Raw genomic sequence first — 18,625 nt, 5'->3', positions numbered from 1 at the left:
TATTTTATTATATACTACACGGCCTCTAAACGCCAGCTCCACCACTTTACGGTGGTGCAAAGAAAAAGAGCTGTCGAAACTTCCGTGGTGGAGCTGTGCCCTATGTTTACATGAACAAACGAGAGTATGATTTATATTTTATTTGATAATTTCATTTAACGGACATATTTCGAAAATCGAAGAATGTGGTACCGTGTAAGAACACTTCTACTGTAGGCTGGTTACTATTTCGTTTCAATAGTGTGCAAACTGTGGTGCCAGGAGCTTTTCTCCCGAATCGGACTTGTGCATGTTTTGAGATCTGATTGCATAGCAAGTATATTTCGGTGCTTACACACCCCGTAAGAACATTCTCACGCATGCAAACATAATTGTAATGTATAGGACCTATGCCGGAACACAACAAAACTAATAAGCACTTCTTAAAAAGCAAAAATGCACATATTTATAAAAGTGGTGGCGCTGTTGCACTAGTGGTTGCGCTGTTGAGTAGTGGTGGCGCTACAGTGGTGTAACATTAAGCTTACATCTGTTTGAATACTTAGAGTAAGAACAATAACTTTATTCCAATTTATTGGAGGTTAAGGTATTTTCTGATTGATATTGACACTGAATTTACGTTTTTAATTTATTACTAACAAATTAACTGCACAATTTTGTTAATCATAGCCATGTTGTAGAGAGCGTTCACTCCGTTTAGTTGAAACACATGGTCATTCGTTGTAGCTATGTGGAGAAGTTGCGCCTGGCTGACGTCACTTCCTATGCCAATTGCAATTACGTCATCGCTTTTGTGATGCAATCTTTGGAACACATCAATTGGCCAGGACATCGTCATGGCGAAGTGAATGGTTGGATGGTATGGTCTTGATGTTATTAAAATCACACCATCTTTATGCGAAGTTCTGAAAGTACAAGGACCAAACATCGATTCTAAATAACAGTGATACACGCTGACAGTTTAATCCAGTCGAATCAACCAATCAATTGAAATGAGAAATGTAGCTAAAATTGCATCACGCTTCAAACAAGAAATTATATTTCACACGCACACGCACGCGCACGCGCACGCGCGCACACACACACACACACACACACACACAAAACATGTTTGTGGAGGGATAAGTATATAGGAGTGAATGAGAAAACGTGTAGGTTGTCGGTCCGTCGGTGATGGCCCTGTATATTATTATTATATTTATATTTTACACCCAGGTTCCCGCAGGTCATCACAGTGTCTGGTTTCACTTTTCACTTCGGAAGGTTACTTGACTTTTGGTGTACTTCTAAAACGGGTCTGGTTCCCCTTGTAGAGGATTGAATGTCTTCCCTGGAAGTTTATTATGTTAACGTCCTTCCCTTGCTCAGTTATTCACAAAGTAATTTTTCATTCGCATCGTTGACGAAGCGTTAATCCTCGTAGTACTTCAGATTGCCGTACTAATTCGTGGCATAGCTTTAACCCATTTTCAACTTAAAATTTGCCACGAATACGATATCCGAATACTAACCCATGAAAGCGTACACATGTGTAACACAATAGAATACAGGACATGATAGACGTTGGTTACAATAACTCGCTTAAATACTTTACCCTTAACTTTTTTGTGTTAGAATTGATAGAAATTTACCGATTAGTTGCAATATTGGCTCGTGGTGGTGAATTTTACAGCTAGAATGGTATGCATGATACTATATTATATATAACATCCCGCACCCCCCACCCCCCACCCCCACACACATACACCCCTCACTTGTACGCCCACATATACCCATACCTGTCTGCGAAACTGTTCTGCTCGATATCTCCAAGATAAGCATGGATCCCGTACATCGGATCCGACATCATCAAATCTGGATTGCCATGGTAGTTGTCCAATGCTGATACAAGGCTTTCCTTACTAGTATGGCTGTGGGTAAAGAGAAAGAAGTCAAGTATCACAGATGTACAGTTTGTATGTTCGATAAAGTAACCCATCTTTCATACAACAATATGTGACGTTTATTGACTTACTTCGATTCCGGGTGAAGACGGGAGTGGGGGAAATGTGGGTCACTTTACAAAGTTTCACTTACACCTCTAAAGTCAAACTCTTGAACTCTTAGTATTTGGACATAATTCAGAATACATTGCCTTCGTACTATAAGTCAACAGCTATATATGTATAATGTTTAATGTGACCTCTTACCCGTTCAAAGGCCAAACCAATTGGTGGTGTGAATTAGTGTTAAACAAGGCAACCAAGCTTTTCGAATTTCCGACTTTTAGGGTATGAATGACACTGCGCATGAAGTATTTCACTGGTTGGATGTCAATAGTCTCGTCCAAAATGAACACAACATCTTTGCTGCAATCTGAAAAAAATAAAGTAATACATTGAAAATACAGGGACAAGCCCAGTAGTCGAGAATTCAAACATAAACCCTGTTTAGGGGCACAAATAAAGGGCCCAAAGGACATGAACTATTATAAGACACAAACATATTAACATCACATACACAAATACAAACACCACAGACAAACTTACACAACATACACAAATACCATGCTTTCTTGGTGGACCAATCAGATATTGGTTGTTGTTTTTTATAAATCGAATATAGCTATATCTTTATATTGTATATCTCGATTTGGTAGAAATGATAGGCGAGCGGGAGTAAGCAACACATTATAGAAAAGTTGAAAATTTAAGCGTACATGTACTAGTGGAAGTTGTCATCTTGTGGTACAGCGTTGTCAGAACAGTTGTTGGTGTCGAGAGTGTAGTTGAAGGTGTAGCTGTTGTTTGAAAATATTCAGGGCTGTTGCAAAAGTTATCTCTGCAGCAATGTGTCGTCGTGTCTCTTGGCTGAACAGACCTCTTGGTGTCACAAACCTTCAATAATACGTTTGACATGAAATTGAATGAATTGAAACTACACGGACAAACCAATGTATTCCATCATAGCAATTTGCTTGTATGTGACTGTGGCATGAACAACAACAAGGACACATCAGCAGAACAAGGCGAAATTTTAGCAATTATATGGATTGTGATCGTTTAGGTTTGAACTGAGTCAGTAGATTGGAAATGTCGAGTTCGAGCAGTTCTGCATACTTAAATGAAATAATGAAAATAACGAACGACAACTCTGTTTGTAGATTGATGTTTTATAAGCATTGTGAGACAATGGTAAATATCAGATAAATCATTGTTTGTCAATTAAATTAGATTAGCTCGTTTACATAAACTGATATGTAATTCAGAAATATTGTAATTAACTTCTTAGATTAATGATCAATTTATAGCAGGATTTTTTTTTATTTATTCGTTTTTGAGAAAAAGCAGGACGTATTTGAATGAATAAATATTACTGGCGTTTCTCACTGGCACCGGATTTTTAAACGCAAATCATTTTTTTTTTTTAAATTTAAAAAAAATTCTTATAATTCCGAACTAAAAATTATAATACAATGTACCGAAAATGTGAAAAAATATTGATTTTTTTTATAAATATGCACTTTGTACTGTATATAGAGAATACTAGGTTAGTGCCGTGGATGGAGGAAGTTTATCTGGCAAGGCGGAGGAATTTATCGGGTGAGCCGAAGGCGAACACGATAAAATCCGCAGCCGAGCCAGATAAACTTTCTCCATCCACGGCACTAACCTAGTATTCTATTTATCCTGTTACTTAGTTTAATTAAACACTATAAAACCTTGAAATTAATAAGAATCTTTAAAAGTAAGGGGGACAACTGTTTTTTCCCTGTTGACGTCATCACACTCGGTATCCATGTTTAAATCGCCCCCAATATAGTTCTCAAAACTGTTCAACTTTTTTAGTACGTTTATATTCAAAGTCATTGCATTTTAATACGTCAATATCAATTCAAAACATAAAAAAAATAAACGTGCATAAGCATGGATTAGTCTCCAAACAATATCTGATGATGTAACAATTATTCCGCAAGTCACAGAGTACAGTACACAGGTCAAAATTCAAGATCACGAGTGTTTAGTATACAAACAATCGCAACATATGAAATGGACTTAAATGATGTTGATAGTGTTGAATAATCATAACTGCACCGGCAAAGATATCATTCATTTCTGTTATAAGTGATATTTTGTCATTCACCACAGAAATGGAATAAACTATCGACGAGTATCGTTGAATGCTGTTTCACAGTTTCCAGCATTTGCGGGTGGGGTAAGATTTTCACATCACATGTAGATTTCAGGTCGATTGTTCTGCCAGTGTCATTATTTTGAATAATGATGGGACTTTATGGGCGAGTGATTGTTGAGGTCGGCTGTTAGTGGTCCATTGAAAAGATACTGAAACAGCATTTCTGCTGTTTTTCTGACATTGCAGAATATATAAAAGAAGTTCGTTTTCGCGGTCACATGACCACCTGACTGTAGATAAACATCACGTGGTCTACTATCCTAATAAACTTAAGTTTACACGGCACTTTGTTATTGGACCGATTTGTATGCAGGTGACAGGATAAAGTATATTATACAGTACTGGTACCAGGTGCATATTTATAAAAATAAATAAATATATTTTTCAATATTTATTTCACATTTTCGGTATTATAATTTTTAGTTCGGAATTAAAAGATTTTTTTTTTTAAATTTAAAAAAAAATATTGAGTTTGAAAATCCGGTGCCAGTGCACTGACGTGATGTATCACTATTACTTTGGTATCATTTTAAAGGGTTTAATGTTGAGAGGAAAAGCATATAACTATTTTACCGATACACGTGTTGCAAACATGCATTTTGGCCTTGAATTGCAAAAATAATTCATTTCACGTCAGATTTCAGTTAAAAAAGAAAAGAAATACATACTGCAGTACCGTTATCTGTTATGCATTTTTGGTCGTTTGTTTTACATAATTGTTACCAGTAATAAGCAATACCCTTCCAAATGAAAACAAAATTTCATGGGATCATCAGGCATCACAGTTGAACCTTGTTGCCAATGACTCGACGACATGACAAGCTATGCACATCGGGTATCTTAATGCCACACGATTGGTTGGCCAGAGTCGAACAGAATATCAATATTTATATGAAAAACTACAGAAACAAGTCCAGTTGTTTAATCACAACCCCGTTTACTGGCACAGGGTCAAAGCCAATGACATAGAACACAAAACAAACCATCACAAACCGGAAACATGGAACAACATCACAAAACTCCACGATACACGATAAAACAAACACAGTACTCATACAAGATATAAATCAATCAAAGTTACGGTCACAGACTTGGAATGGTAAGCTAAACAAAGGAGTTCACTGGCATGGGTTGGGGTTAAACTGCGGGTTAAAAGTTCTGAAAGCGGTAGCACCTACAGCCACATCCACACACTGCATGATGTAATCCTGGTTTCCATCGACGTAAGACACATGACGCTTCAGCATGCAGACCTGAAAAAAACGCCAGACATTTAAAATAATCGTAATTTTATATAAACTCAAACACATGTTACTTTATGTAGCAAAACAAATAGAACAGGGTGTTTTAGCGATTCAGAACAAAACCAAGTGATATTCATTGCGCAATAACACGTGTGTACATACACTTTTTAAAAGCGAATCACATGTCAATCATTTTAGCGAAAATAATGATTCCAGCACGGTCAATATGGATGAGCATGTCAACAATTTGTTGCTACTGACTAAAAAACACCACGGCGTTTAGGTGTTTATGTTCTTTTTATAAAAACATAAATCAATTCCAGTTGAATCCTTAATTAATATATATGGGTTAAGTCCACTACTATCCACTGCCACCGACCCTGATCAAATGAAGCGAGTGGATGGGTTGTTGAACTTTCGCGCCAAATGTCACGAGACTGCATTGCTACTGAGTCGGGAGGGGCGGAGTCATTGCGACGAACACAAACTAAATTCGCGTTCAATTTCGGTGCTCAACAGAAATTAGACAACAGCTACCTCCAGCCGGCCAATCATAGGCCTGCAAAAGTGTTTGATAAATCTCACACACAACTGTTTTTCTGTCGGATATTTCAACTGGTAAATCTCGTGCAAATCGTGCACCTACTTATGTTACAAGGACGTTCTTAATACTACAGAAATGTTTGTTTCCTGTGCTTTCCTAACATTTTTCTCATACAAATGTATGGTATCGGACTGAGAAACAAGCAATACACCCTCTGTTGTCTAAGTCGGATAGATCACGAGTAGCCGTTTGATATGGAATTATCAACTCGCTACGCTCGCTGATAAATTCCATATCAAACGGCTACTCGGGATCTATCCTATACACAGAGCCTCTTGCTCGATATATTGTCTCGCTGCGAGTTCCATTCTGGACATTAAAACTGAACTTTAGTTTATACTTGTTTTTGCCGATTATAGTAGACTAAAAACGGGACGTCTACAACAACATATGTATGAAGTATATAAACACACAGCGCAGTCGGCCTATTGCGTTACAATTGACAATCGTCCATTTGACTACTTCTTGGGCCGTTATGGATATTGACAAATTTCGTACATGTATAATCTTACCTGACTGTGAGGACAGGCTACAATATTCTTACAGTGCGTGTAATCTGCGACTGTTGCATTACAGTGGAAACAGTAAACCGCTGTAAGCCAATAATTCATAGTTGAATGATATGTTTGCATCCAAACAGAAGGCTCAAAACTAGGTCACACAACATCACATATATATCTGTCATTACTAATAGGAAAACTTTAAATCAAGGACACCACAAGAGGTATGGAGGCTATTCGTTGCCAAAAGTCCAGACGTGTAATTCCCACAATGTGCTTCTTAATCATACTAAATATCTCTTACATTTGTCAATGTAGACGTGCTATCTGTTGTTTCTATTCGTCAGTTGTTCCGTATTGATTTTTCATTTGTCATTAATGTATATTTGTCAGATCGACCCTGTATAAACTCACTAAAACAGAGATCGTATAACTTGCCTTTAACAATATGATGATGTAATTTAGAAAGCCGAATCATGCATATGTAAAACTGCAATCCTACAGTCGACACTCGCATTCGTAAAATGAACATTTGCAGTCCAACAAGTCCCGGTTTACAAAAGTCAATTGACAAGTTCAGAATTACAAGGATAGACGATTTCGCCTATACCTTATATGGTAAATGTCACCGGAAGAAACGAAGGTGAATGGGCGGAGCTAACGAATCAGATTTTCTTTCCTTTATTTCAAGAGAGATAACATCTTCGCCTACCTCCTGTAAATTCCCGGTTGTAAGTCCGAGTACTCTCTCTTTATTTCACAATAAAAACTAAAATTAACTTTATCTTTTATTTTGACGATCAATGTTCCTAAATGGGTTATAAATCACCATATTATTTAGTCAATTGCAGTTGGGTGTATCTGAGCTGGGCTCACGGATCCAGATTTATACTGCCACTGTTAAGTGTTTTTTTTTACTTATATACCCAAGCAAGCAAAAATTGTTCATTTATTTTATTTACAAGTGGACCATGGGCGGGTCTTTCAGTGGGGGGTGGGGCTGTAGGGCCTGTGTCCCCCCAGTTGGCCCGCAAGTAAACTTAAAGGTTATTTTTTTTTGTCAATATTTCTCAGAAAAAAATACTTAATTACGCCACAATGCACCAATTCAGACTAAAAATATTTAAAATATTCTAGGGGGAGTACCCCTAAACCCCACTTCCCACATTTTAAACATATTAATGTCATGCCCACTCGAGGGATCATGTCCAAAAAGTTGTGCCCCTAAGTAACGCCCCTCTAACGTAAGTCCTTGTTCAAAACCTGCTCAAGCAAACCCACGAAACTTTTGATGGACATCATAATGATATCCACATAGTTTTGTCTGATGTTATACATTTACTATCTTAATAAGCATGTATGGTGTAAACGTGTAATTTCAATACATCATTGAAACAAAATATCCATGTGGATGGAAGAACAACCCTCCAACCCACTTGTGTTCCCCAGTTATGAATTAGGGGATCTGCCACTGTGAACCATAACAATCAAGTGGGGGATTTAAAGAACATGAAAAAATAGATATTGTGAATCTTAGATTAGAAAAACAAACTCGCGATTTTTCCCCTCCAAAAGGGCTAGGTCCGCTTCACCTAAATGTGAAAAAAGCCCTGACTGTTGAGTGTGGGTGGGGTATAAAAGGTAGCAGCAAGTAATACTTGTTTATTGGCAATAAATTGACTTCATCATTAAAATACTTTATTAATTACCTATAAAATAATATTCGTTACAGTATTATGTACGAGTTATATGAAGTTGTAATCTAAGTGTATTTTATCCATACAGTTCCAGCTACCAGGTAAGAAACCTGGGGCATCTTGAATAATTTCAACTTAATGAAAATTTAGATTTTTTTCTTCGTAAATTTTAAATTATTTTAAATTACTTGCAATCTTAAACATAGCAAAAAGGCAAGAAAGTGTCCTCTAATGGTATAATTTAAAATAGTGTTTATAGTAATTTAAAGCTGCACTCTCACAGACTGACAGTTTTGACAACCTTTTTTTATCCCAGACTCGGCTGATTTTGGCAGCAATGCTTTCTATACAAATAATAATATTACTTACACTAAAACAGATCTAAATTGTTTGGAAAACTGCCGACATTTTTCATTTTTCTTAAAACGTTACTGTAGTATCACTTTTAGCCATAAAACATCAATTTGCGAACGTAAAACTGAAAAACTGTATCTGATCTTTTGTTAGCAGTCTTATACCACTGGTATCCAGACATTTACGCAAAAATTGGCTAATTCCAAAACAAAAAAATAAAGATAGTTGTCAACACGGTCAATCTGTGAGAGTGCAGCTTTAAAAGAAAAATAAGACAATGGGACTTTTCATTCTTGAAGTATAATTCAATGCTAATGACTTACATTTTGTTGTATTTAAGTCAAGTATCATTTTGCATACATCTCATTTCATGTCATATGTGCGTATTAATTACTATTATATAGACAAAAACATGTTGTAATATCATATATTATTTTATTCGACATGAAATAATTTATAATCCATCCTGTTTCCAAATCATAGTCCATAATGTCATAATATAGATGATTCGTAATGTCCATAATAACGTTCGCAATGTCCATGGTCCAAAGTATTCATAATTGGTTTAAATAGAGCCGAGTGATAGCGGAAATTTCCGAAAGACGTAAGGAGGAGTTAAAACAGGGTTAAGGCGGAGTTAAGACATGGTTAAGGCGGAGCTATCTATAAATAAAATTAAATTCATCTCGTAAACATTTTCAACTGCGAATGAAAAGTCACCACCATACAATGTACTTTGTAGAACTACGAACTGAAATCTGTCTTCTACACACCGCAATGTAAAACCCGGCATGTGACTTTCACAGAATGACGTGTGTTTAACATACACAACTTTATAAATACGACTGAATCGTCTGTTGAATAGATGCAACGAGATTAAAACTGAATGAAAAATGAAAATGTGCAGTGTAAAATGTAAACATACAACCGATGAGTTGGCGGTTGTAAAATGTAAATTGGTAAATCATCAATGTTACAAACCTAAAATACACACATACACGTCTGGACTTTTGGCAACGAATAGCCTCCATAAAGAGGAGGGTAGTTTTCATCTGTTTTCACCTAGTCTAGAACTACGTTGAATCATATGCATGTAAACTTTGTTGTCTTGTCAACTTGCTTGTAGTCATTGTGCCATTGCATTATGTGGCCGGACATCGAACATTGAACAATGTAATCTTGTGTACTATGAAAACACTCATTGGTCATTACAATAAATATAATAGCTTAATTTGAACATGCAGTCGAACTCCGATGGCTCGAACTCGCTTGGCTCGATTCTCTCGTTGGCTCACTGGATGTAAAGAATCAATTTCTTTATATTGAATGTAAGCATTCCCGCTTGGCTCGAAATTTCCAAGGCTCGAAGTATTTTCGCCGGTCTCAAGGAGTTCGAGCCAACGGGGTTCGACCGTATTCTGTAATCTGTGAGAAAATGTATTTTTACTTAAGTCAAATGCGCGTTAAACCTCTTGGGAGTTAGCTTTTCTTTATATTTTTAAAGGGCGCGCATGTTTTTATTGGCTGGTAAAATGTAAATACGAAAAATCAAGCTTACGACATTTATTACACGTGCGTGGACAAACGGTTTGCGAAAGAAGGGGATCGGCGCACAAATTCGGATTTCCGATGCATCCTGATTGGTCAATATCTGCGCACGGCGGACCCGTACTAAGAGAGGATACAGTGACGATCAGGAAAGTAGCCAACACTGTAATACATACAATGTGCACTTTAAACTCTCAAGAATACCGTTTTGGTCTTAAGGTATACAAAGAAATACAGACGTATGCACGATCGGGCAAAAACACGAGGGTGTTGGGGTAGGGGGGCATTCTGAAACAGGCACAAAATGGTAACACCAAAGACCTATAGAAAGCTGTCTCAGTTTGATTGACATAGCTCAGTGGCAGCAATTGCAAGTGTAGCATTATATCAACTTGCGCCATGGCCTTAGCGATATTATAAACAAAAATAAACAATCATAGAAATGATCCCCAAGGAACCTTACTTTCTCATAAATCAACTCAAACAATTTTTCGATGCCCATCATTGGTCGTTGTTTCCGGTGCACTTGATTTGCATGATGGTTAATTCATGTGTTTCATGCCAAACGCATGATTTGTTTCTTGCATGTGATTATTAATAATATATTTACACTCTCAAGTACTCTTCTGTACAAATGAAGTGACGTATGAATGCCCCCGACGAATCACCGGCGTGGTAATTTCAGCGGCATACTTACTTCGCAAATGTTAGTTACGCACGTTTGCAGTACACGCTTCCTATCCAAACAATAACAAACGTTACGATAAAATTAATTTGAACAAAAAAAACTATTAATGTTACTAAACATAATAACACACTTGTACGGGTTTTCTGCGATTATACTCGTCGATTATCGTTTGGAACGTTCACACGTGAATTCAATTTGCGCTTTTAAATGAAAATGGATGTAGTGCAGTATTAACTACGTAATAACACTTCATTGATCCATTCAAATTTTTAAAGTCTGACGATTTTTCTATTTTCACTTTTAATCAAAAGCATTGGGTGTTATTATATCATATGCGCAGAAGAAATTATTTAAGATGCTCAAATCATTTTACCACTTAACAGCCTATGGTAATTCAAAAAAGTACATGTTTTGACTCATATCCCAAAGGAATAATTGAATAAATCATTTTGTATTATTTGACGACTCGTGACAGATGCTCTATTTAAGAATATCTTAAATACAATCATTGATTGTATGTAATATACAAACTTTTATATTAAAAAAAACATTGTACTCTTCTATATATATGTATGCCTATGAAATTTTGACTTATCTGTCTCATGAGTTTCTACTTCAGGTTCATGCCATTGTGTTCGACCACTGGCACCGGATTTTCAAACTTAATCATTTTTTTTAAAAAATCAAAAAAAAATCTTATAATTCCTTACTAAAAATTATGATACCGAATATGTGAAAAAAAATAATAAAATATGCACTTTGTACTGTATAATATACTAACATGGTATTGAACGTTTCTCTACCCGGGTCACGTAATCATCTTATTACTCACGTTAGTATATTATACAGTGCATATTTAATTATTTTTTTTTCACATATTCGGTATTATAATTTTTAGTAAGGAAATATAAGATTTTTTTTGAGTTTTTAAAAAAATGATTAAGTTTGAAAATCCGGTGCCAGTGTGTTCGACAGCAGAGTATTGCTCCTGAGCATGTTCTTATAGTTTCATCAAAGTGACACTCTTATTCAAAATTAATACTTTAACAAAAATAACTTTTGCGTGATAAACCTTTAACTACTTACTTAACGATGCATTTGTGGAAAATATTTCTGATAAAAAGATTTTAACCGTGTATTTAATAGCTGAAAACACATAAATATTAAATGATTGGTGAATGATAAAAGATTTACTGTGATCTACTATCGTTTCGTATGGTAAAAATACCGTGTTTTTCTGCACCTCTCTTTCAAATTAAACTCGATATTCTTCATACGAACCATTGTTTACGACATTTATTCATCCGTTTTGATATATTAAAAGTATTGTATTAATTGTGGTTAATCTTATTTGGGACTAAGAGTGCATCTTTAAATGAATAATATTGAGATATGATTCTTATTTTAGAAATATCTACTCGTGTGTTGTAAGTCCATTGCTAAACGCATTAATCAGTTTCATTTTGATCGATACTGGATACAATATAATATAAATTGATTATAATAATATTGATTCTACGTACGAATTGTCAATTTCAACGTAACCACAGTCCGTTCCATCTTTAAGGCAAACTTGAAATACTGTGCAACTAAATACAGTCTTATCTTTGATAAAGCGAGATATTGCTTACGAAAGGAGCGTGTACACACACACATATATATATATATATATATATATGCATAATTTATATCAGTACATATCAAACCATTGAGATAACGTCAGAGATGGTCTACATTATGTTGTTCGCGAATAAAGAGTTTCATGCAATACACAAATCATAACAAGAGCTCCAGTCTAAGCTTTAAAAATGAAATAAACATTAAATAAAACTTAATTCACGAGGAATTTACTGGGTTGGACATTTTTCATTTAGCAAAAAGGACTTGTGTTTTTAAAGTTTTCCAAGGTTTTATGTATATGTGTAATTATATATGATATATGTTGTTCTGCTACGGAGACACTGATAAATAGAGAAATCCCATTGAACAAAAAGTGTATCAATATGGCCAGAGCTCTCTGTGCAAAATTATCGGACAATCATCGACTGTCATTTGACACACATACTTTTTTTACTACAAAAGCCACCATATTGTCAGCTTCTGTCTTTGCGTTGTTCAAAAGAACTGCTGGTGACGACATATTCGGATGTTGATAAATTAGTATTTTATCACAACAGAGGACATTCGGCATATAATGGCACTGACTCGATCTGTGTGAAAATGTCGCTTAACATGACAATTAAAGCTGCACTCTCACAGATTTACCGTTTTGACAACTTATTTTTTGTCTTGGAATGAGCCACTTTTTGCGTAACTGTCTAACTATCTAACAATCATTGATATAAAGACTGCTGAAAAAAGATCAGATCGCAATTTTTCATATTTCTATTTGAAAAATAATGTTACTAACGCTTGGGAAATATGCATAAAACATCCAGTTTTGAACATAAATATGAAAAGCTGCGGTCTGATTTTTGTCAGCAGTCTGATATCACTGGTTTCCATAGGTGTTTGCAAAAATTGACTCGTTTCAATACATGTTTTTAAAAAAAAAAAAAAAAAGTTCAATCTGCGAGAGTGCAGCTTTAAGCTGCTACATCTAAGTGAGTTAGTCAAACAACTATAAAGATCAGGCGTCAAATTCAATAACCACCTTAGATTTCAATTAATTTTTAGAGTAAAATCTGCGTGTTTTGATTGGACAAAAATAATTGACCATTTGACTGAATGGAATTTCTAAAGCATGTCTAAGGTTAAGGATAGGAACTATATTGAATACGGCCCCAGGGGAATATCCAAGCGTCAGGGTGGGCGTAATATGGCACACTCCGATCGGAACTCTTAAATATATGAATATATAGGTCGTTATTGAGATGAAGTCTTAATAGAGATGTGGACATTTTGTATACCACCCAAAATAATTGCTGTACATATTAATCTAAATTGGTGAATTATTAAGTACTCTAAACGCATATTTTCTACAAATCCGACATAAAATGGTTGGCAAATATAAGTTGAGCCGACATCCATTCAGAAGCTGCCCAGGCATTCCTACTTGCTTGAGCTTCCGCAACATGCCTTATCCCGGTACACCACATGCCATAAAGCCTGCGTCCATACAGGTGTGCCCCTGGAATGGCAACATCTTCAGACACAACATCGGATACCTTTATGTACTTTAAGCGATCAAACGGGGAAAGAGAATGATACTTTTTTGTTTATGGAAAATACAAAGACAAGCCTAGGGCCTGAAATTTAAGTTTCACAAAAACAAATCCAAACCGACACTTAACGTGAAACACCAGCCACTGAAATCACAAAACAGGACATCGATATCAAAACCTTTACATTTCTGTTCCAAGAACAAAATTGATGGCTTTATAGAAACAGTATCCCAATTCGACTAAAATTTCAGCTTAAGTTTTTATTAATGTCTCATTCATGCATATTCATATATAATTCACATATTTAAAAAATCAACATGTACACAGCCATTATATAACTATTAGAGACATACTAGCGTACAACATGTATATAAACAAAACCATTATGAAATGGTGTATAACACTGTAAATTTCTTCAAATGGTAGTACGAATAACGGTTGAGAGTTCTCTTGAAGAACTTCGAGAAATGACATGGGTCCAACCTCAGGCGACATGTTGCCACATCTCTTTGACTTCCCATCGGCTCGAAAGAAGATCTGAAGTTGCTACGGCCATTAATAATTAAGTCGTGACGGTAAGAATGCGTTGAAAGTATTGTTTACATTTATGTTGTCCTCACAGTGTGTGTATATCACGTGATAAATTACGTCATATATGCTACGTCGGAAGGCAAGATTTTGCTTTAAAAGAAGACTTAAATCATAGATAACTTTTCTTTTACTACATCATTTGAAATAAAACAAAGGTCAGACTATGCCGCTTAAAGAGCCCCACCTTCGTTTTATTACAGGAGTTTGATAAGGTGATTAGTTTTATCAAACACTTCGACAAACCTGTTTTCAAACGATGTTTTGACAGTGCTCAGTCAGACGGCCGTATTGTGAAAAGGTTTGTCGAAGTGTTTTAAGAAACTAAACTCTCAATCAAACTTTGGTAAAAGACCGAACGCGGGGCTCCGTAAGCTGCGTAAACTGCGCTATGTTTCATTTAAAATGGTAAAGAATAAGAAAAGTTATCTTTGTGTAAAGTCTTCAATCGAATAAAAATATTGCCTTCCGACGTAGCATGTATGACGCAATTTATCACGTGGTATACACACACTGTCACAGTCAGCCATAAAACACGAAAAACACGAACATTACGTCTTATATCGATGATGAGCTGAGAACAGGAAAATCATATTTCTGCAATGCTACAAATACTAAGATAACAACTTATAGTAGAAATTTTACACTCTGTTTCAAAATCAATTCATACACTTGTAAAATATGTGTATTTGATAGCAGAAAGCGCAAAATATTAAATGATTGGTGAATGCTAAAAAATTTACTATGGTCTACTATTCAGTAGGAAGGAATACCGTGCACTATGCTCATTTCTTTCAAATTGAACTTGGTATCCTTTACAACAACCATTGCTTTTGACATTTATTCATTCATTTTGGAATATTAAAACGATATTATGAATTGTGGTAAATCTTATTTGGGAGTAAGAGTGCATTTTTAATGAATCAAACCGATGGCTTATTTAATAAGTCACATTTTGATTATTTGAAAAGGATTCCCTTCTTTAGTTTCTTTTAATTTTGTTAATGAAAATCCTAGCTGAATAGTTGTGTTTCCAACATGTGTTCCACGACAACCCTTTTCCGTCCTGATCATGTGCACCTCCAAGGTACAACCCATTTGGATGTGCTTCATGACAGGCTTTAAACCAATTTCCCCCAGTGAACTTTACGGCACAGTTGACAGAGCTCCTGTCATTGTCGTTATCGAAAGTAGTGAACTGCATTCCATTGTGATAAGCCATACTGTCACCACAATTGCCCGTAAAGCCGCCAATCTCAAGCCGGTAGTTGGTAGACTCGTCGTTGACGACAAATGTGCTGTAAATGGCATTCACGGCGCTAGGTGACTTATCACCAAGCGAGTCCACGTAGACTCTCACAGATGTATTGAGGAGTGTAAGCCGGTGTATATTTTCAAGGCCAAGCCAGAACTCGCCTTTAATTAAATAAAATGAGTCATGAATTAAAAGGACTATATGCAATTTGCGAAATATGGTGCATATGCCCCGGCGTATGCTTGCACATCATTTGGAACTCCCCGGCCATTTTATACGAAAACAACCTGCCGTTTGCCGGTACATCAGTAAAATTAGTTCGTAAAAATTTGATTTATATTATTATTTAAATGAAGTGTTTTAGCTTGTATATGTAGATCTTATTTTAAATTGATTGCCAGTGAAGTGTATCATCGCAAACATAATTAAGATTCCCAAAAGTTAAGTCATTAAGTTCAACTGCTAAATTGAAATTAATATTGCTTGCAGCGTAGTTAAAGTGTGCTGATTTTTAACATTGTAAACCGTCCATATACAACCGAGGTTGTTTTCGGTAAAAAGGGCCGAGGAGCTTCGAATGGCTAGCAAGTGAGAAAAACCTAGATCACATACATCAACGCTCTACTTAAAAATTAAAATTGACATCTAACCAATAAAGCTAGACAAGTTGTGATTTCTGAAATGTTGGTCGAATGTCAAGATTCAGTTGGAAACACAGTGGCATCGAGAACAACACCAGACTATCCACATTTCTTCGACTTAACCTGCTATGCAAAAAAGCATTGCTTTGATTTCTGTTAAGAAGCATAAGTATAAAAGCACATTCCTTTTGCCTTTCCATCTTCCCATCGATAAATGTATATACCTATATCGATAGTTGTTAAGGATGCATAATATATACCAGAGAAAAATGATAAAGTACGCGTATATGTCAAACAAACCTGTTCTGTTTCCAAAGCCAGCAACATATTGCTCCCATCCACGGTTAAAATCCTCAGACCCGTCTCGCCGCAAGGAGATGACCGTCCATCCACCGTCCTCCATATCACACCACGTGTCCGTGACATCCCCTCCCGGCGGCCGTATTGCGTACACACCGCCCGTCATAAAACCTTCCTCGTACAAAGCTTGACAATCTAGTCGCTCTGGCGTCACGTGACGGCGCAGAAACCCCCCGTCTTTAGATATCTAAAATTATACAGCGAAATAGGAAATCACGAACAAATATCATATCAAAAACATTGCGCACATTTCTGCTATTTCATTTTTTTTTGTTCTGCAGTCACAAAAATCTAAAACACTACGCAATCATGAAATAAGCCGACTACTCAACGAATCTCTACATACTTTTTATTACTAGTATTACAAAAAAAAGTTAAAGTGACACTCTTATTCAAAATTAATCCATACATATGTATAACAAAACATACATTTTGAGATATAAACTTTCAGCTACTTACTAAATAATGTTTTTAATTACTGATAACAATGTATTTACTAGCTGAAAACGCATTTTTTAAATGATTGGTGAGTGCTAAAAGATTAACTCTGGGGCGGTATTCAATAAGCATCTTAGTGAATATTTTAACTTAGTGAGGACTTCGTATTTTTTTTTACATCGATTATTTTAAAAACCCGCTTCTTTTCATCAGATTTATTCATATGCATATATTATCAAGACCATTTTCTTGCTGATTTTCCTATTTTTGGTGTACAAACTTTGTTCGTTTTCGTAAAATTCAAATTAGAAAAAAGGCATTTTTTTACTAAGTTGAAAATTGTATCTAAGATGCTTATTGAATACGGACCCATGGTTTACTTTCGCCTCAAAAGGTAGAAATACCGTGTTTCGACAGCTTTCTTTCAAATTAAACTCACTATCCTGCATAAGAACCATTGCGGTCGATATGAATTCATCCGTTTCGGTGTATTAAAACAATTGTATTAATTGTGTTAAATATCATTTGGTAATAGTGAATCTTTAAGAACAATACAAAATGTACCTGAATACCGTTTCTTTTTTGACCGTAGTAAATTCCTGATGCCTTTGATGGGTCCTCTGTAAATGCCGTTGATGTTTCATTGCAACATTCACATGCTTTTGTAGAAACTTTGTAGATGAACGAACTGGCTATGAGGCCACAACACCAATTTGAACAGCTGATCACAGAACTAGCAGTTGTTGAGTTTAAGATGTTTATTTCCTCGGGCTGTGTTATGATTATAGCTATATTCACATCACACTCATTTTCTTTCGTTATCCAATTGTTTGTTGATATTGTCTTAATAATTGTTAAAATCAAAGTAAAGTATAGGAGAAGTGACATCTCTGTTTAATGACTAATTGACTGCAAACAGAAATGCCACAAGCATTGCTTTCTTCACTCGAACATGGAATGAAGAGATGCCATCGTTGGGACCTGCGGTGCACAATATAAAAGCTGCTACCGTGAATAAATATCAATGAATAAATAAATGACAAATCACGCATGTGCTGGACCAAGGCGGATAAAATTCACTTGAAGTTCACTTGAACACTAATTGGATTTTATATTTTAATAGTTCACCATATTTTTATAACCTTGGATGAGATGGCATAAACAGTAGTGATGATTTTTTTTTGAAGACGCTTCCCAGGTCTCATACCATTTTTACGTCGGTACACACGTGCTTGTAATTTGCAAGGGCCCTTGTCAAATGTGTAAACATCGCATATCGAATATTAATTGGAGCTTTTATGACACTATATGTAAATTTTACTCATTTGTATTGTGAGTGAAACAATTACTAATTTTGTTCCCTCGATACCA

At 35.7% G+C, this 18,625-nt stretch overlaps 2 protein-coding genes across 2 annotated transcripts; both read right to left on the bottom strand.

Annotated features, from left to right (window-relative positions):
* Window positions 1–614: 614 nt before the first annotated feature.
* LOC128224900 (uncharacterized) lies at window positions 615–5,379 on the bottom strand. The gene is made up of 5 exons (XM_052934990.1): window positions 5,352–5,379; window positions 2,699–2,876; window positions 2,190–2,355; window positions 1,779–1,910; window positions 615–905 (listed from the first exon to the last, which is right to left on the bottom strand). Exons 1-5 carry the CDS (start codon window positions 5,370–5,372, stop codon window positions 635–637), a joined length of 768 nt encoding a protein of 255 aa, XP_052790950.1. The 5' UTR covers window positions 5,373–5,379; the 3' UTR covers window positions 615–634.
* On the bottom strand, window positions 5,373–17,924 carry LOC128223506 (uncharacterized; the record flags this gene model as incomplete). Its single annotated transcript, XM_052932784.1, has 5 exons — window positions 17,819–17,924; window positions 16,757–17,003; window positions 10,131–10,283; window positions 6,534–6,613; window positions 5,373–5,426 (listed from the first exon to the last, which is right to left on the bottom strand). Coding segments are annotated over exons 2-5 (453 nt in total), but the record flags the coding sequence as incomplete, so codon positions are not given.
* Between the last annotated feature and the right edge of the window lie 701 nt (window positions 17,925–18,625).

This window comes from Mya arenaria, chromosome 17, assembly GCF_026914265.1.
Source record: "Mya arenaria isolate MELC-2E11 chromosome 17, ASM2691426v1".
NCBI classification, from domain to species: domain Eukaryota; kingdom Metazoa; phylum Mollusca; class Bivalvia; order Myida; family Myidae; genus Mya; species Mya arenaria.
This window is presented reverse-complemented; position numbering and strand designations above follow the sequence as displayed.

Excerpts from the sequence above, each read along its gene's own strand:
- LOC128224900 (XM_052934990.1), bottom strand. The coding sequence starts at position 5,372 with ATGCAGTGTGTGGATGTGGCT. Across the intron at positions 2,877-5,351 it reads TGCAGTGTGTGGATGTGGCT|GTTTGTGACACCAAGAGGTC; the intron begins GTAGGTGCTACC and ends GTATTATTGAAG. Across the intron at positions 906-1,778 it reads CAGAACAGTTTCGCAGACAG|AACTTCGCATAAAGATGGTG; the intron begins GTATGGGTATAT and ends TTGTACTTTCAG.